Genomic DNA, 21026 nt, shown 5'->3' with positions numbered 1-21026 from the left:
CTTTAAAATTATGTTTAGCCAAGTTCCTTTTTTTGATATTTAATTTATTTATTCATGAGACACACAGAGAGAGAGGCAGAGACATAGGCAGAGGGAGAAGTAGGCTCTCTCTAGGGAGCCTGATGTGGGACTCGATCCCAAGACCCCAGGACAACAATCCAAGCCAAAGGCAGACACTCAACCACTGAGGCACCCAGGTGCCTCTAAGCCAAGTTCTTACATAATTTGCAGGCCTCTGAAAGTGAACATTTCTAAAACTGAACTCATTATCCCTCCATGGCAGCCTTGCTCTCATGTGCCTTTGTTGGTATTAAACTGTGCACCCATACCCAGAGTAGAAATAGTTCAACTCTGTGCCCTTTATCCCTACTCCCAACCAATCACCAAGACCTCTCACTTCTAACTTAGACGTATCTTATAAATTTAGGCCCTTCCCTCCCATTTCTCTAGACTTATCTTCCTTGGAAACCTCATCACCTATCTGGGGGACTAACAATTGCTATTATTTCTGGAGTATGCACTATGTGCCAGGCACTGTTCTAAACCCTTTATAATCTTCAGATTCCCCATGAAGAAAGTACTGTTAATTACTTATAATTTATAAATGGGAAAACCAAGACATAGAGTGTTTGAGCACCCTTTTCAAGGCCATAAAGCTAATAAACAGCAGAGCCCACATTAGACCCGCCCAACTCCCCGCCCATCCCCAGGGAGTCTGAATGCCAGGTTCCATGTCACCTCACTCTGACTTCCCTCCACATTACTGCCACAAAATTATCATCTAAAATGAATCTGATCTTGTCATTTCTCTGCTTTTCGTAATATCCTATTAGCCCATCATTGCCTTCCAGACACACTTCCTAACATGAAAATTAAGGGCCTTTACCACTCAGCCCTAACTACCTTTCTCACCTATCATCTGATCCCATAATCAATCCATTGTCCTGTAGACCTGGTGCCCTGAGATTTTCACAGCATCATGTCCCGGCCTCCCTGCCTCTGCAAATGCTATTTTTTCTACTTGAAAAGACACTCCGCAGGGATCCTAGGTAGTGCAGTTGGTTAAGTTCTGACTCTTGGTTTCGGTTCAGGTCCTGATCTCAGGGTCATGAGATCTAACCCCATGTTGAGCTCTGTGCTCAGTGTGGAGTCTTTTTGAGACTCTCTCTGGCCCTCCTCCTTACACACATTTTCATAAATAGATAGATAGATAGATAGATAGATAGATAGATAGATAGATAAGAAACTCCCTCATTTCTCTGCCTGTGGCAATTTGACTTCAAGATACAGACCAAATGACACTGAACCTCAGCTTTATCATTATACAATGGGCATAATAATTATTCTTTTCCTCATCTTACAAGGAAACTATCAGGGCCAAATAATATGTAAAAACTTTGTAAGACCAAAGTACTTACATGTGGCAGGGCATAAGCAAAGCTATTCAACTGTAAGGTTTTACACTCTTTCCTACTCCTTCCAACCAGCCTTGGAAGGAGAAAGGATTTGTAGCCTTCCTTTCTTTGGACTGTCAAGATAAAAATGGGAAGCAGAAAGGAGATATTCAATCAGTCAAAATGTCCTACAATTTTGAGGGTTTGAATTGAAAAGGGGGGGTTACTGAGATATTTTTTGGACGTACAGCTTGATATCAGTAAGAAAGATGAGGAAAAATTTAAGTGGTTTGGATATGTTTTAAATATTTCCCCTATCATGTCTTCTCAAGAGAGATACAAATAGTTTTTCAAATGGTTTTGGGGTTTCTGACTGATGTTTCTTTGATAGTGGTGTCAATATAAGACCACCATACACATGGGATTTATACAGCCCACTCTTGTGGGTTTAAGTCCCTCTCTGATTCCACCATGCAGGTAGAATTTGTCTGCTTGCAATGAACCATGTTCATCCCCCTCTTCTGGTGTAACTTGCTGTATATCACAACGTCCCATTAACATGAGTTACACACACCATACACACACACCTTCCCTACCTCAAACATAGATCATGAGAGTCTCAATGACAAGGGTTAAATAATATTTACCTTCATATTCCTAACATCTTCCATCATTCTTAGTCCTGGTTGCCTGAAGAGATGGAAATCCCAAGGCAAGGGAAGGGTCCAGTTCACTTTTTCTCTTCTAACTCCTTTTTTAAAAAGATATCCACAGAGTAGAAGTCTTTATGTTCTTGTAGTTCATTTGTTAGTTCTACTATTTGCCAGAAGCAACTCTTTACAGAAAAGGAGAAGAGGATTTCACCAGGAGATGAGAAGTCTAAGGCCTAAGGCCATGTCTGCTGTCATCAGCCAGCGAGTTTCCTTAGATAGATCAGGCCAAGTCCTGAGCTTCAGTCCCTCACTAGCAAATGAGAAATCTAGACTCAATGGTCTTTATGGATTTTTAAGGTCTAAAATTCAATGATCTCTTAGTAATACTTGGCCCCACATGTCTTTGTAGGAGTTAGGGGGCATGGGACAGAAAAAAACAGAAAATTCTGGGAGGGAGAGGTTTTCATTTCACTTGAGTTTCTGTTTCCTTGGACTACTTCTGTCCCTTCTTGCTCTCCTCAGCAGAAAGCTCTGTTCTTCATACCTGATTAGGTGTCTCGGAAAGAGACAAAGGCCAGAGAGGATGCAAAATGATTTGCAAAGAAGCCAAAAGGGGAATTCTGTAACTGTGTATTTTTCCACTCTGTTCTAATTTAAAACCACTTACAAGTGACAATTCCCAACCCGAGGCAGGTGCCATGTGGTAGCTCATTATACCCTCGGGACCCCGTGTAAATCTTTTTTCTGAGAACAGCTATTGTCTTCCAAGGAAAAGCTTTTAGCATAATGGCAGGCTGAATAGAACATTGCTTTTGTGAGAATATTTTTAAGAAAAAGAAAAAGAGAAAGGTATTCTTTAAGGACTACAAATGCAGCTTCTGGCCTCCCCTACTTCAGGCCCCCCGGAAAGAACAGTGTGTGAGCCAGAGGAGGCCGTGGCGGTGGAGGGAGATGATCTCACCTCCAGAGACTACAAAGGTTACGCTCTGCTCTTTTTGGTTATAACTGTAGGGTGGAGGTGTCTCCAGTTGCAAAAATAGCAGGTCCACCCCCTCCCATCCACCTTTGTTGTTTCCTGACTTCTCAGGAGTCAGTGAGTCAGTCAGTGACGAGTTGCTTCAAGAATGAGAGTTTCTAACAAGAGAATGCCATTTTTCCCCACAGAAAATTCTTCTCAGCTAACTTGTGAGAACAGTCGAGACAATCTTATTTGTTTTTTTATTTGTTTTTTTTGTCTGTTTTTTTTTTTTAGAGAGAGAGCATAAGAGAAGTAGGGGCAGAGGGAGATGATGAGAGATTTGAAAGGAAGAGGGGGAGGGCAGGGGGAAGGAGGGCCAGGGGAGGGAGAAGGAATCTCAAGCAGACTTCCTGCTGAGCTTGGAGCCCAACACCAGGCTCAATCCCACGAGCCCGAGATCAAGACCTGAGACTAAAGCAAGAATCAGACACTCAACCAACTGAGCCATCCAGGTGCCCCAAGACAATATTGTTAGAGAATCTGAATACATCAATGTCCAAAAGAGGGAGGAATTTGGCAATAAAGCTCCTGAAAAAAGATGAAGCATCCATCACAGAGACATAGCTCCCCAACTAGAGACACAGCTTCCCAAATTAAAAAGGGACCCAACTTTCTCTGGGTTGAAATGGTAATTTAGAAAATGAGGTCATGGGGGAAATGTGGAAAAAATGGAAAAGTAAACAAAATGATGGCAGTCTTTAAGAATCAGTGTGTCCTGTTTGTGCACCTTTCTGAGGAATCTCCAAGGTACGGCGGATTCTTTTTTTTTTTTAAGATTGCACTTTTAATTATTCATGAGACTAATAATTCACTGAGAGAGGGGCAGAGACATAGGCAGAGGGAAAAGTAGGCTCCCTGCAAGGAGCCCGATGCAGGACTCAGTCCCAGGACTCTGGGATCATGACCTGAGGGCAGATTCTGAAGGACAGGGCCACCTTGGAACTGTGGGCTAGTGGCCTGGGGTCTCCTCCCTGAGCCACCACTTACCACCCTGGTGGCCTCCAGCAGCTTATTCACCTAAAGCAAGCTTGACTCAGCCATTTGCAAAATAGAGATTATGATGAACGTAGGAAGGTGTGACAATAGAGGCAGCCCTTCTGCAAGAAGCAGAAAGCAGGCCTGGTTGGGGAAATGGCTGAGCCTCAGAGACACAGGACCATTCTCCTCTCTGGGTTTGTCACTCACTTCCACTAGGATTTGAGTAAGGAATGACCTTCATTGCAAATCCAAAAAAGAAGACTACACACACACATACGATCCATGAAAAGTACATAAACTTTAGAAAATATGACTTTTCTACTCTCTATTTTGAAGTTGCATATTCAAAGCATCTGTTAATCAAAGTACCTATTAATATACAATGTATGAAGGATCTAACCATGCTAAGTGTAATTATGCCGGAACACCATTAGCAGAGGGAGCCTAGTCTCAGAAAGCATTAAAAACAACTTCTTGGATCCATCTCACCTGCCAAACCTGTCCCCAGACCTGCTCAGGTGATACCCTCTGCTCCAACCTGGTGGAGCCTCTGCACTATTCTTTTGGATGCTGATCACTCCTCACTCACATTCTGCTCTACAAATCCCAAATGTCCAGGGCTCCTCTGACATCTGGAATCTTACCAGGTAGAAAGGGCCTTGACCTGCTAATTCCCCAGGGCCTCATCCACTAAGATCCTGAAGCTAGAATAAGCTGTTTGTCCTTTTGTAACGGTTCCTTTTATCATCCATTTCACTTCAAGCCTGTCTCCTCCGTAATGATCTCAGGGACAATTTCTCAGACAACTTCCCTGTTCACTGTCCCGCTGAAAAGGGCAGAGAGTGACTTTGCTCTTGGAGCTCTGCCAGCATTTTGGCTCTGAGGTGTGAAGTGAGTATTTTCCCCTGGGAGCACCGAGAGGAGGCACTGGTCCTCAATTCTCCAGACAGCCGTAAAAGATGCACCAGGGAAACTGGGCTACCACTGAGCTGAAAATATATTTATCAAGAAAATAAAGCTAAATGTTTCCAGGAAAGTATCTGTTTTAAAAAAATGCTTTTGAAAAATAAAGCAAGCCAAATTAATCCTTCTTGGAGACTCTCTGGAGCCCAGGTCCCAGGAAGGAATAAAAGTAATCAATAAATTATCCTCAGTAACCTCTAGGTCTGGGATTTTCAGTCCAACCTCTACGGGAACCAGCCTTGAGCAAGGGGTCTTCTCCCTGGGCCCCAGAGCCACGCTGTTATTTCTTGGGTTTCTAAAATCAGAAATAAGTGATGATCCTACACCATGGAAAGAAAGTCTTTTGGTGCACAAATAGCTCTGTATGAAGTCTGAGTGGCAGCTGCTGCACCAGAAACTACCCAAATCACAGCAAAACACACTGTAGAATGACATGGGCCTCGTCCTAGGAGGGAGAAAGCCGGGGAGACAATTGGAGCTCACCTGGAGAGAGGCCTGCCTGCAGGAGAGTCTTGAGCTCCTGGCTCATTTGCTACTTTTTTCCATCCTAAAAGTTTAGATATATGTGTATTACCTTGCTGAGGAAGTTGTTTATTCTGTAGCACAGTATCTAGAGCCTATAGTCTGAGATTATGTCCCCAGCCCTACAGCCCAGCCACTCAATCTCAGCTCTGTACTGGGACGTGAGGGGTCTGAATCTTCTCTTCCCCTCTGCCTTCCTGTCACAATATCAGAAACAGCTTCCATGAAAAGGTTTCCACTGGGTTAGGAAAGGAAAAATAAAATTCACTGTGAGCAGGAAGAGGATAATAGTTTATTTGTAGTCAACTTAGTGTGAACTGCTTTAACAACATTAACAACGAAGCTAGCTTCTAATAATGTCAGGACATGAAGTAGGGAGGAAGGAAAGTTCTGGTTCTGAGCGGAATATGAACACCTGTTCAAATGACTGTGTTAGGACATCCTTTGTGTGTATGGACTCTCAAATCAGAATAACAAAATCAGAAACCAACCAGGAGCCACCACGAACTAGGGAGGGTAGTTAATTCTCTGAGCTTCCACTTACCTCAACTGTAAAATGGATGACTTCAATCACCATTACAAAGAATGATACCAATACCGAGCAGCTGCACGGTGCATATAAATAAGACTTTCAGTGTTCTAGCAAGGTAAGTTGCCACTCCTCTAGCATGACTTGGCAGAGGAGGAGGGTAGTGCAGTCAGGGCACCAGCCTTTGTCATATCTACCTGTGTGACCTCAGATTAATTCCAATTACACAACTTGCAGGGCCCTTTGCAAAATGAAAATGTAGGGCTTCTTGTGGAAAAAGTTTTTAAGAATTGAAGCAAAGTGCACGGCCCTTCTAAGCATGGGACGTGTACCATTGTGTATTTGGCACACCTATGAAGAAGGGCTCTCATTCATCCTCTTTTGTGGCACAGAGCTCCAATTTCCTCTGGGTCCAGCTCAATGATTGTCACTTGCAAGTCTACTGTGCCTCAAGGAGAATGAACAGCATTCATGGCACCATCATCTGGGTCCTCCCCACATCTTTCCAGGATAGAGAGAGAGAGAGAGAAAACACAGCAAGAGGAGGGGAGAGGGAGAAGCATATTTCCTGCTGAGCTGGAAGCCCAATACAGTGCTCTATCCCAGAATGCTGGGATCATGACCTAAGCAAAAAGCAGAGGCTTAACAACTAAACCACCTAGGCAACCCAGAATACTTCTTGAGATAAACAACAGCTGACATATCAGTACTTTTAGAAAAATATTTATCTACTAATTTGAGAGAGAGAGAGAGAGAAGGAGAAAGAGAAGGGGGGAGGGGCAGAGGGAGAAGGAGATTGAGAATCCCCAAGCAGACTCCCTGCTGAGAATGGAGCACAATGCAGGGCTCCATCCCAGCACCCTAAGATCATGACCTGAACCCAAACCAAGAGCCAGCTGTTCAACCAACTGAGCCACCCAAGCACCCCTCAGCACACGTTTAAGAGAGAAAACTCATAAGAGCACACATTTATGATTACTAATCTTATGTTAGTAGACAGAAACCAGACTCCTGTGATTCACATAAGGGTATGCTAAGATTTCTTTTTTTATTAACTGAACTATTTCAGAGTGCCAAATTATTTAAGGATCTTTACCATGTTTTAAGTCCTCTCCTTAAAGTAGGAATGATCTTTTTAGTTATGACACCAACAAAAGCACCAGTGTCAGCGTACCCAAAAATGTGAAAGCAGAGGCAGCTCCATCCCATAATTATATGTTGGGTTCTTTCCTAGTTCCTATTTAGAAACTAAAGCTTCAGACCACAGGCTTACACAGATCTACTTTCTTACATAAATAATCATCCAGTGAAGGTCGTGCTGGAAGGATTGCCATCTCTAACTTCCAAGAACTGCTCATGTGCAAGCAGAGGACTCCGTGACTGTTAGACTGTTAAAGAAATTGCTCTTAAATTCATGAAACACGTAAGAGAATTTTTGGAAAATCCCTTATTATTCATTAAAGTATTTTAGGGCCTCATTAATTCAGATGGGATAATCAGTTGTTGATTAGCCAGGTTGTTAAGCAGCCATTGTCAGATGCTGATGGGGTGTGAGAAATTACATTTCGTATCCACCAAAGAGTCACCTGAAAGTGGTTAGCACTTCATCAGATATGGCTGCATCTTCTGGGGATAAATTAGCCAGATTTTTACTCCCCAGTCTTTTTTTTCATCTCACAAACTTTTCTGTATTGCAAAACAGCCTTCATTCTGTTTAGTTTTGCTTAAATATGTCAAAAGCCAACTTCAAAGGCTAATTGGTTACAGGTAAGTCACACTAATGTTCAGGGCTCTAACATTTCAGGGGTACGTGTGTGTGTTGGTTTGGTTTGACAGTTCTTGGCTAGAGCCTCCTCCACATTGTCAGCCCTTCAAATCCAAATGGTATTCAATCTCAAGCAGATTCTTCATCCAGGGCTCCAAAACTCAACTTTCTTCCTTTCCAGCCCTTGTCTGACCTTGGGAGCAGTATAACAGCAATGAGAATGGGCAGAAGAGGCCCTGACTGAAAAATGTGACTCTAGTCTTGGTTCTGTTTTAGGAGAGGAAGTGACTGTCACTAGTAAACTGTTCTCATTTACAAAAAGTCTTCCTCTCCCTGACAGTTTGCAATCTATTTTTTCTCCCTTTACCAAAAGGGCAATGTTAATATTTACCCTTTGCATTGTACCAAGAGTGGGAAGTACATTTCTAAAACGACAGACCACTCCCCAACCCTTTGTGAAGCTTCTGACCTCAACAGGACAGGGATCATCCAAGGCTGTGAGGACACCCCACGACCACCAAATCTTCAAAGAGCGTTGTCATTTTTTACTCACGGAACTGCTCTAGATGGTCAGAGCTACTGGACTCAGGCATGGCTGTGATGGTCACCAATGGACACGAATTCCCTCCCAACGTCTGGCAGAGAACCTCCTGGCGGAAGTAGATTTGCTTGGGGTTCACACTTTTTTCCAGGATGTCAAGGTGAGTCTGGAGCAGAGATGAAACAGAAGTGATTATTATTCATGAAATCTTTTGACAATAACAATAGAAAATAGCAACAGAGCTTATCTTCATTTATCTCCTTATTAGGTTAGGCATACTTTTGTTCACCTAGTGTACCTGATATTGGGCATTAAGTGATTAACAACAGGGCTATTCCTATTTGCTAGGAGAAGTTCAGGGAGGCTGAACAGGAAACACAATTTTTGCACATCTTCACAATAGAATATCTGTTTTCGAGTGGCACTGAAACAAAGAAGGCAGGGCATACAGCATGTTTCCCATCACAGAGGGATATAAAGGATGTGGCCATGAAGAGAGAGCACAACCAGGACACTTGGGAACATGAGACAGAGAGCTTCAGCAGCACGTATCACTTTAGAACCAAGCGATATAAAGAGTGTTGTAAGCACATTAAAGGATAATACAAAGCACTGATCCAGGTGGGATGCTAGGTGAAGAGAACAGTGAACTAGTAGTGATTATTTTCTCTACCCTACCTTCCCATTCACTCATTTAAAGCACAGAATGATACAGAAGTGGGATAGTCATTGAAACTAAGACTCAACAATCTTTAAGACCTCCAACTATATTTTCTCTAGTTTGAACAGTGGGATTGATCAGAAAAAGAGATTAAGAGAGTTCCTCCCACCCATACTGCACACTCTGACAACAGTGACATAGTCACCTCAGTAACCAGAGAGAGAAGCTTCCCCCTCCAGCACAAGAACATTAGTGTACAAAACTTATCCTTCCTGCTGAGGACCTAAAGTTTTCACCATAATCAAGAAGGTATTATGGCCAAGGAGAAACTGCCCACCTTGTTTTTTTGACAAATAATATGCCTCCTAGATAAATAAAATAAACATGAATCCTATGAAAATATATATAAAATATTCATAAGACATATCACTGAAAAGGGAGCAGTGCCCTCAAAAAGTAAAGGATGTGCTTACATGCAGAAAGGACTTACTATGAAAGTGGTCAGCAGACTAAGGGCTCCCCCAAAGATCCATGCCCTAATCTTCCAAACTCGTAAATATGTTACCTTCCATGGCAAAAGTGACTTTGTGGATATATTTAGGATTAAGGTCAGCTTGAGATGGGGAAGTTATACCACATTATTCAGCTGGGGACAATCTAATCACAAGTGCTTAAAAGCAGGGAACTTGTCCCATCTGCAGAGAACCAGAGACGGTAGCATGAGAAGGACTCAGGCTGCCATTGTTGGCTTTGAAGATGAAGGAAGCAGGTCAAAAGCCAAGGAACATGGTTTCCTCTAAAAACTGGAAAGGCAAGAAAATGGATTCTTCTCCAATAGTCTCCAGAAGGAATGTGGCCCCAATACCTTGACTTTGTCCCAGTATGACCCATGTCGACTTTTAACTTAAAGAGCTATAAAACAAAACAAAAGATTTGAGCCATTAAGTTTGTGATAATTGTGATAATTTGTTCTAGCAGTAACAGAAAAGTAATATACAAGTAAAGAAGAAAAAAAATTTTCTAAACTAAGTAAAAATCCTAGCAATTGGGTAAAAGTAGATTAAAACCTACTTGTACTCTATTAAAATATCTGAGTTGCAAGGAGAAAGAAAAAAAAATCCCAAGGAAAGAAAATATTACCAGATCATTCTCTGTAACCTTTCTTCTAGCCTCAGGGATATGTGAAAATTTGACCCTGAGTTATATACTCTTTACAATTGAAACCCCAAATCATCTACCCCCACATAGCCTACTGACTTTATCATTCCCTGTCTGTCTCAACATAACTATACTAGTCTAGGTAACTCTTGCCCAGAAAAATATAAATCACAAATAAATTTATTGTTAGTTCCAAGAACATCTCATCAACTCTTCAACAGAAAGCTACAACTGACTCTTTGATCCAAGACCTTTAGAGCTCCTCTCCTCAAGATTTTTGTCTTACAGTATCCCTCAATCTTAAACCACTGTATCGTCATCTTTACCCAATGCTAATCAAGCCCCCACATTTAAAAAAAATACATTCTCTTAAACAAGACTTTAAAGATTTAATAAATATCTTACCTTCTCCCTTCCCTCTTTGAGGTAGTATCAAGTCTCTGTCACATTCTTCCTTGCAGGTATATTAGTTTACTTTCACTGTTATAACAAATTACCACAAATTTAGTGGACAGAGGCAACACAGATTAATTGTCTTATGTTTCTGGAGGTCCAAAGTCCAAAATGGGCCTTACTGGGCAAAAGTCCAGGTGTTAGAAAAGCTGCACTCCCTCTTGGGGCTCCAGAGGATAATTTATTCCCTTGTCTTTACCAGCACCTAGAAGTCACTTGCATTCCTTGCCTCATGGTGCCTTCCTCCATCCCCAATGCCAGCAATCCCATCAATCTCACCTCTGCTTCCACAGTTACATCTCCTCCTCTGATCCTGACTCTTCTGTCTTATTCTTTCTTGTTTAAGGATCTTGTGATTTCCAAACAGGAGAACCTCTCCATCTCAAGACCCTTAACTTGATCACATCTGCAAAATCTCTTGTACCATGTAAAGGAATATCTTCACAAGTTCCAGGGATTAAGATATGAACATCATGGGTGTGGGGGGGTGGGCATTGTTCTGCCCAGCACACCAAGGTAAGCAAAAAAATTAACATCTGTCTTAGAAACAGGTTGCTCTGGTGATATTTCTGAATCAGCATTTGACACAATACTAGGTAACAGAATTAGAAGGACTGTGTCTATCCCGGATTTAAGAGGAGAATTCAACTGATACCCATGTACCGAACCAAACCTTTGTACTTCATTCTTGTGATTGTTCATTGAGCAGTGAGTATCAGATATCATTGAGATTCACTGCATGGGAGATTGGAAGGTAGTCTCACACCTCTGAGAAGATAAGGTGACTAACTAAGTATATATACACAAACACACTTAATTAAAAGGCCTATGTAGGGCAGCCTGGGTGGCTCAGAAGTTTAGTGCCACCTTCAGCCCAAGGCGTGATCCTGGAAACGTGGGATCGAGTCCCATGTCAGGTTCCCTGCATGGACCCTGCTTCTCCCTCTGTCTGTGTCTCTGCCTCTCACTGCCTCTCTCTGTCTCTCTCTGTGTCTCTCATGAATAAATAAATAAAATCTTTAAAAAAAGAAAGAAAGAAAAAGGCCTATGTAACCAGCTAGGTATGAAAGTAGAAGAAAACCCAGGGCTGATGGCTTTCCTAGGCTAGGGTTAGGTTCATCAATCATGATCACACACTTCCTTAGTCAAGTGTGACTGGGGCAAAAGGATCCATGTCTGGGAGCCCAGAGATCTTCACTAAGCCCTTTGCTGATTTCTTGCCCTATATCCTTTCTTGGGGATGAGTAAATTTTTCCCTGGGAAAGTCTAGTGTGTGTTTGCCAATCTAACTAAAATCAGCACCACTGTTCCTTATTGAGCATAGTGGGGGTTGTACTGTACAATCAGGATTATTTTTTAAAAGTAAGTATATGTGTTTGTGTGTGTAGATAAACCTACACATATACATATATGTACACATAAAAAAGTCATATGTGAGTCATACTTCTTTCTGCAATACTAGATGCCAGAGAAAAAGGAGTATGCTTAGTGTTTGAAAGTAGAAAAGATTGCTATCACTGCCTTGATTCACTGGTTAACCTAGAACTAGCCAAGTACTTGCTCACAAACACATGTGGCATACATGCTCAGATGGGCAAGAGCTCAGAAAACACATCACCTTATTTTTACTGAAAATAATAACTTGAAGACATACTTCAGCTGCCCCAAAATCAAACTAAGAAACAATATAATCGGATAGTCCAGTTAAACAAGGTTTGAGTCAACATGACTATTGAAAACATGGTTACTACATAATACAAACTTAAAATACAAATATACAAATATAAAATAATAATATAGTATATAAAGCAAATTTAAATATAATATGAACATAACAAAAATATAATATAGAAATATAATAGTGCCACTATAAAAAATACTTATGTAGGGAGAAAAACAAAGATTATCAAATCATAATATCGTCATCCGGTTCTAAAATGAAATTAAAAAGAAATGTGCAGTTACCGGTCAGAATGTCTAAAATTAACAACAAAGAAGACAACAGATGGTGAGAATGCAGGAAAAGGGGAACCCTCTTACACTGCTGGTGGGAATGCAAACTGGTACAGCTATTCTGAAAAACAGTATGGAGGTTCCTAAAAAGTTAAAAATAGAGCTACCCTACAACTCAGCAATTACACTACTAGGTATTTGTCCAAAGGATGCAAATACAGTGATTTGAGGGGGCACCTGCACCCTAATGTTTATAGCAGCAACATCCACAATAGCCAAACTATGGAAAGAGCCCAGATGTCCATCAATAGATAAATGGATAGAGAAGATGTAGTACACACACACACACACACACACACATACACACACACACTGGAATATTACTCAGCCAATAAAAAGAAACCCTGCCATTTGCAATAACATGGATAGAACTTGAGGGTATTATACTAAATAAAAGTAAGCAAGAGAAAGACAAATACTGTATGATGTCACTCATATGTGGAATTTAAGAAACAAAACAGATTAACATAGGGGAAGGGAAGGAAAAATAAAATAAGATGAAAACAGAGGGAGCCAAATCATAGGAGACTCTTAACTATAGGAAACACACAGCGTTGTTGGAGGGGAGAGGGAGGGGAGGATGGGATAATTGGGTGATGGGCATTAGGGAGGCCATGTGATGTAATGAGCACTGATAAATCAATGAATTCTACCTCTAAAACTAATTATACACTGTACATTAATTAAATCGAATTTAAATTTTAAAAGTTTTAAAAGGAGAGAGAGATGCAGGGATACCTGGGTGGTGCAGTATCTGTTAGGGATCTGACTCTTGGTTTCTGCTTAGGTTCTGATCTTACAGTCACAGGATGGAGCCCTGCATCGATCTCTGAGCTCAACACAGAGTCTGCTTGAGTTTCTCCCTCCTTTTCCCTCTGCCCCACCCTGAGCACATTCATATTCTCTCTCTCTCTCTCTCTCAACCTCTCCCCCTCCCTCTCTTAAATAAATAAATAAATCTTTTTAAAAAGAGATGTGCAGGAGAAGAATAAAGTAAAACAAAACAAGAACTTTTTAAATTTACATAGACATAGTGATATTATATGATCCTTGAGAACAGAAAGGCAATATATCAAGATGACTAAGAGGGTAGGCTCTTGCGTCAAACTGCCTTGATTCAAATTTGGGCTGTGGATTCTAGAAAAGGTATGTAAATTCTGTACTTAGCCTCTTTGTGATTCAGTTTTCTTATCTTTCAAAGGGATATAAAAATACCCAATTCAGTGCTTGCTATAATTTAGCCATATACTGTGTGTGAAAAGTGCCTATCATATAGGAAACACTCAATGTTAGCTGATATTACTGATAGAGAAATATAGGCTCAAATACTTTTTTTTAAGAATAAAAAGGGAAATGCAAGTAGACTTATAAACACGAAGGGGAAAAAAATCAAAGAAAATGTGGTTGGTCCATGTTGCATAAGAAAGAGAGAAAGGAAGGAAGAAGGAAGGAAGGAAGGAACAAAGGAAGGGAGGAAGGAACAGAGGGGGGGAGGAAAGAAGTGAAGGAGGAAGAAAGGAAGTGAGAGTGAGAGAGGAAGGAAGGAAGTGAGGGAGGGAGGGAGGGAGGGAGGAAGTAAGGAAGGGAGGGAAGGAGGAAGGGAGACAGAAAGAAAAGAAAAGCAAAGAAGCATGGAAAATAGCATAAAATCAAAATGACAGAAGTAACATAAAAAATTGTTATAAGTATAAATATATTAAACAATCTTATTAAATGATGAAAACATTCAGATTCTTTTTTTAAAATCACATTGCCTATTGTATATAAGAAGTACTTTGAGAGAAAGGAAAGATAATGTGTATGAAAAGCACTCCTAAATTATCTATTTTGTTTGCCTCCACTAAAATATTTTAGGACAGAAATATTGAAACTTAAAGGATAAGCAAACATAAATTAAAGTAGGCATAGCAATCGTAATATATGACAAAGTCATATTTAAGACCAAGTACATTAAATAGGATTTAAAAATCTTATTTTGATAAAGGGCACGATTCACAATGAATATATAAAACCCATAAATCTTAAGAATCAAATAACATAGATTGAAATATACAACATAGAAACGGCAAAAGGGGGGGAATGGTACAAAGAGTGGGAGACTCTAATAAAGTGTTGAATAAATCAGTCGCACAAAAACAATGATATAGAATGTTTGAACAATATTGCTTTTATAGATAAATGTCAAACTTTGTCTTTACAGAAAACATTTTTTCTCAGATATCCATGAAACTGTAACAAAAATCAATCATATACAAGGCTTTTTAAAAATCTCCTAAGTTTTCCCCCAAGAAGTAAAAATTGTATAAACTACATTATTTGGCAACAATTAAATGAAATTAAGCATATGTAAAACTGATTTGAAATACAGCAAAAATCAAAACTTTACAGAACAGAAAAATATCCTCCTGAGGGAAGCTCATGGAAGAAATTGATGTATGAAAAGAAAAAGTCAATATTAAATCAGTGTAATTAAAGTCCTGGTAGAAGGAGCAGACATCTGGTCTCCTGGGAAAGATGGCCAAGGATAAGTATGGAAATGTCCCTTTCAGGCTGTCAGCTATGTCGCTGCCATCCCTGGTTAAAGGGGAATTTCAGAACCTTAGTTAAAGGAACAAAAACAGTCATGAATTTAGGTAGGACTCTGTGATTGTAAACAAATTATTTTAATCACTTTCGTAAGTTTCTGGGTGAAAGATGCTCCCTGTATTAGTTATTACTGAAATCCAGACTGAGTGACCCTTGCTTCACGATATTCTCAAGATTAGGCGCCCAAACTGGGAAAACACGATTCTCTTCCGCAGCATCTTACCCAAATATATTCTGTAGGACGTTACTAAGTGCTGGGGTGTGGACAGGGAGGTGAAGGGGCGGGAAATTCACAGCCACAGCACTGGGAACATGGTGAGTTAAAGAAAATGAAACTGCTTTCATGGCTACAGAGCTTTTCAGATTCTTCAATTCACCAATATGCACCATGAGCCTAGAAGAAAAACTAGCACACAGTGCTTCATGAATTTATACGACTGTTACACTCCTTTTCTTTAAAGATCTCAGGATACTGGAATGCTATAGAATATGCTTCGGAAAATGCAATCTTTGCTGAATTATTTCTATGAGGATTTTTTTTTTTCCATCAGAATCATTCATTTGACATTTCATTATGGCTACAGGGTCCCTTATGGGATGGGTGGGAGCTGTGCGAGCCTTCTTAACAGAAGCACTGGCCATCATTTTGTGATGTCACAAGGTTACAAATAGGCCATAACTCTTTGGTGTCTGATGCCAAATCAAAAAAATAAAAAATAAAACCTAGCTTTTATAAATCATATATAGAAAGCAGATTCAGTCTACTGCAGAAGTCATCAAACATAATTAAGTACAAGAGAAAAAAGTCAAAAGAAACAAACAAGAGCCTCATCGTGCCCATGAACACTGTCCTTCAAACAGATGGCAGCTACACTAGTGGTGTGCACCTCATAACATGCAGAGACGTCCAATCACTATGTCATACACCTGAAACGAATGTAACATTGTGCATCAACTCTACTCAACTAAATAAGAAAACATGCCCCCCAGCAGCAAATGTGGGAGGAAGCAAAGTTTCAAAGTTTTCTTCTACTATGAATTCTCTGTTAAAATTTTCAATTATTATATTTTTATGATTAATAATATTACAACCCAATAAATGCCTATCATATTTTAGCTTAAGTTCATTTCTGTAAACTGTACTTGTTCATGCCAACTACCTCCCTACACTCTTCAACAAAATCACTGCCCTGCTCCACCTGCCACCAAATATGCAACACCTCCATCCTTAGGGCATTATCCTGGCTCCAGACATACAGAAGACTTCCAGAAGTAACCCAATGATAAACTTCTGTTGGATTTCCTTTTTTGCAGAAATGAATCTTTGCTGTTCTCTGGAAAACAGTTTTGAGGTGAATGCTCCATCTCCATCTCGGGTCTAGCAGGGCCACGTGTAATTGGACATTGCTGGGATAAATGACGAGAGGAGCAGGCTTCTGAATTCACATGCCAATAACTAAGTATAACTACAGCTCCATAGAAGCCACAGGGGCAGGATTTTTACCATAAAAATGGGAATGAGTTCAAGGCATTATGGGAGCCCCAGGGAGACTGTCGTCGTCATCGTCTTCTTCTTCTTCTTCTTCTTCTTTTGGCATTAATCTATTTTATTTTATTTTATTTTTAATAATAAATGTATTTTTTATTGGTGTTCAATTTGCCAACATACAGAATAACACCCAGTGCTCATCCCGTCAAGTGCCCCCCTCAGTGCCCATCACCCATTCACCCCCACCCCCCGCCCTCCTCCCCTTCCATCACCCCTAGTTCGTTTCCCAGAGTTAGGAGTCTTCATGTTTTGTCTCCCTTTCTGGTGCAGACACTCTGGAAAACTGTGTGGAGGCTCCTCAAAGAGTTAAAAATAGACCTGCCCTACGACCCAGCAATTGCACTGCTGGGGATTTACCCCTAAAATACAGATGCAGTGAAATGCTGGGACACCTGCACCCCGATGTTTCTAGCAGCAATGTCCACAATAGCCAAACTGGGGAAGGAGCCTCGGTGTCCATCAAAAGATGAATGGATAAAGAAGATGTGGTCTATGTATACAATGGAATATTACTCAGCCATTGGAAATGACAAATACCCACCATTTGCTTCGATGTGGATGGAACTGGAGGGTATTATGCTGAGTGAAATAAGTCAATCGGAGAAGGACAAACATTATATGGTCTCTTTCATTTGGGGAATATAAATAATAGTGAAAGGGAATAGAAGGGAAAGGAGACTGTCTTCTTAAAAGAAAATCCTACCTCTCCACGAAAGATGCCAGGCTGATAAGGAGGCTGCAGCCTCATGAGCACTTCTCCACAGGAGCCTGCTGCCCCCTTTCTCCTCTATCAACTACTACCTTAAAACTTCCAGAAAAGATTTCACTTGACCTTAGCAGGTTACTCCACCAATGGCTATTGATAAAGTGAGAAGCACCTGCACTTAAAATCATTTGTTTATCACTGTTATATCCTAAACTGCTATATTCTCTGTCCCCTTAATTCAGAAGAAAGCTCACCTCTAAGGAGATGGCCTATTTTATTTCTATTCCTCAGCTGTCACTTGAATACACTCATCGGAGACTGGAAGCCTTCTCATCACAAGAGAAGAACAAATGGCACCTATCAGCTAAATAAAAGCCATGGAGCATGCTGCCAGCATGTTCTAATGGGCTCTCTCAAACTAACCCAGTCTGCTAGTCTCACTCTCCCTATATTAAACAGACTTAACTTTAAGAAGGGTGAGAAATTATTCATCTCCAGGTATCTGCTCTTAGATTTGCTGATTAGAAAGAAAAGATGATGTTACTATCCTTTTTACATTAAAAATAAATGAAGTTATATCACTGACAACTTGGAAAAGAGAGTAAAAAAAAATTATTTTCATCAACCACCCTAAGACAACCGTCAGTAGCCCTTGTATTTATTTCTTTTAGTCCTTTATTCAGATTTTTTACATGATTTTAATTTTATTATAAGTTACAGAATGAATACGTTCCCATCAGCTCAATGGAGAAAATGATTGCACATCATTATAAAAAAGAGAATAGGGACGCCTAGGTGGCTCAGCGGTTGGGTGTCTGTCTTCAGCTCAGGGCGTGACCCCGGGTCTGGGGATCAAGTCCCACATCGGGCTCCCTGCGAGGAGCCTGCTTCTCTCTCTGCCTGTGTCTCTGCCTCTCTTTCTCTCTCTCTCTCTCTCTCTCAAAAGTAAATAAATCTTTTTTAAAAAGAGAGAATAAATGCTCTGATCAATCTAGTATCAATCACTACATGAATACACTTGGCTAACACTTTCCATGTATCATGTAATATACCTTTCATAACAACCCATATAGTGAACATTTTCATATGTATGCTGAGCCCTTCTAAAAGATCACACAAATGACATTCTAATTTTCTCTTTTCTTTCCTTCTCCCATTCCTTTTTTCTTTCCCTATACTATACTCCATTTCATCTCTGAAGATAATGGTGGGTGCACCTGCCACCATACGTATGTATGTCTGCTGAGAAATCCTGCTCCAACTTTCAGAGCTTTATGTTCCACTAACATATGGACCCTACTTATGATCACTTTTCTTATCTCTTGCCAACTCATACAATTATAAGTTCCCAGCAAGACCCTACTTCCTTGCCCTCTAAAATGTCCATTAGAAACTTTCTTGGGGCCCCTTTTTCAACCTTTACTACTGGCCATGTAGGGACAATCCACAATATAATCCAAAGACTTTAAACAAGTATTGCTAACACTTGAACCATCATTGCAATTATTGACAGCTTGATATGGATGGTTAAAATAGAATTCCATTTGCTTGCTTCATAATTATAATAATATTATATTTCTTTCTTTTTGCTTTATTTTAATACTATAATTTGGACAATTATCCAACAGAGTTCCTGGCAAGCATCTGGAAGATATCAATTTGAAAGAACTAAATGCTAATTCTCTGATTATAAGAGAATAATAAAATTTTTAAGTTGCAAAATTGTATTCACGTTGAAAAACATCCAATCCACATGTCCTCCACTATAAAAGTGTCTGTGATTATTAAACATAATCCATATTATAGGAGATTTACAAATTGTGAATTCCACATAGAAAGTATTTTCCACCCCTCAGCATCACCCTCCAAGTAACTTGCAGTTAATTCTGCCCTTGGGGTATCATTCACATTTATTTTATCACTGATCTGTTGGAAGAAAAACTGCTTCTCCTTAGGACATGTCCAAAAATAAAAAGAAGTAGTGTGTACAATGGAATGTACTCATTGCATCCAGGATGGAAGAGATTTTTAAGAGAAGTCATAGAGGCAATTATAGTCTTAAACATAGAAAGAACAAAGACTATGCATCACTGGAAATGTAAAATCCAAAACGGACTATATACATCTTTCATTTTCAAGTAACTAATATCTGTTCTGCTCATTTAGGAGAAACAAAAACATATTCCTTGTCCTTTGTCTCTTTTTCATTAACTCTCCAAACTTCCTTGGTGGGAAGAGATTCCTACTCGACAAACTAAGTAAAGAGGCAGTAAGCATTGATTCACCAGATCTCTCCCTCCCTCTTGTGGATACCAGGGAACACAGAGGGGAGGAAACACCTCTTTTCTCATATTTTTTTGTCCCTCCTCAAGGCAAAATTATCCCCCCACACACTGACTCTACTGACTCCCAAGTTCTTTGTTGATTGGAAATTTTAGACCCTGTGGTCTGACAAGAGCACAAAAGGTAAGTGGATCCCAGAGGCATAAGCTGTGATGGACAGTAGCTATGACAACTATTTTAGAGGCACATGCAGCCATCCACCAAGCTCTGTGGTTGTATAATCTCTGATAGTTGGCTGAAGCCATCCACCTGTGGTGTTTATCCGTAATACTGAGTGCCACAGATATGGATGGTTCAGCTGGATAGTGTTCCCCAAAGACAACCTCATTCTTTTCTTTGCTTTAATTGTTTATCTAAATTAAATTTAGTTAACCTATAGTATATTATTAGTTTCAGGGGTAAATTTAGTGATTCATCAGTTGCATGTAACACCTAGTGCTCATTACATCACATACCCTCCTTAATGCCCATCACCTAGTTACCCTTCTCCAGACCCACCTCCCATCCAGCCACTGTCAGTTTGTTTCCTAGAGTTAAGAATATACAATGGAATATTACTTGGCCATCAAAAAGAATGAAATCTTGCCATTTGCAACAATGTGAATGGAGCTAGATGATATGACGCTAAGTGAAATCAGTCAGTGAGAGAAAGACAAATACTGTAAGATTTCACTCATAGCTGGAATTTAAGAAACGGAACAGATGAGCACAGGGGAATGGAAAAAAAATAAATAAGCACAGAGAGGGAGCCAAACACAATCCCGTTCATACCCCTGGATGCACTGATTGATTCTTGCAGGGTGCCTGCAAGTTGTTTCAAAGTCTGAAACTTTTTCAGCCAGGGCTTGACTGCATCTGGCTTCTTTCTTTAAGTTTCAGGTTTTGAAACTGCTTGTAGGTACTTCACAAGAACCTGGCAAAGCATCCCAGGATAAGAATGGGACTGTGTTTGGAGAACAACACTATCCTGCTGAACCACATCCATGGCACTCAGTGTTACAGATAAAAACCATGGGTTGATGACTTGAACCCAACCCAATCAGACATTATACAATCATGTAACTTGATGCTACAGGTACCTATAAGAGTAGACTGCAGCTATAGTAGCTACTGTATATCACAGCAGGCAAGAACACTGATCTGATCCCAGGGCAGAACTTCTTCTGAATTTTTTTCTACAGAAGAATAGAAAGG

General features: G+C 40.2%; 1 protein-coding gene across 10 annotated transcripts in view; it reads right to left on the bottom strand.

Annotated features, from left to right (window-relative positions):
• The window catches only part of AGBL1 (AGBL carboxypeptidase 1), a 561424-nt gene that overhangs the window by 505139 nt on the left and 35259 nt on the right, over positions 1–21026 (bottom strand). For all 10 annotated transcript variants that reach the window (XR_012017745.1, XM_072799089.1, XM_072799044.1 and 7 more), the window contains exon 12: positions 8376–8529. Coding sequence is in view for 9 of the 10 variants with exons in the window: in XM_072799089.1 (XP_072655190.1) it covers positions 8376–8529 (154 nt within the window). In the remaining variant the exon portion in view is untranslated. The remainder of the gene's footprint in view (positions 1–8375; positions 8530–21026) is intronic.

Source organism: Canis lupus, chromosome 2, assembly GCF_048164855.1.
Source record: "Canis lupus baileyi chromosome 2, mCanLup2.hap1, whole genome shotgun sequence".
NCBI classification, from domain to species: domain Eukaryota; kingdom Metazoa; phylum Chordata; class Mammalia; order Carnivora; family Canidae; genus Canis; species Canis lupus.
The sequence above is the reverse complement of the archived record's forward strand: the minus strand, read 5'-3'. Positions and strand labels throughout refer to the sequence as shown.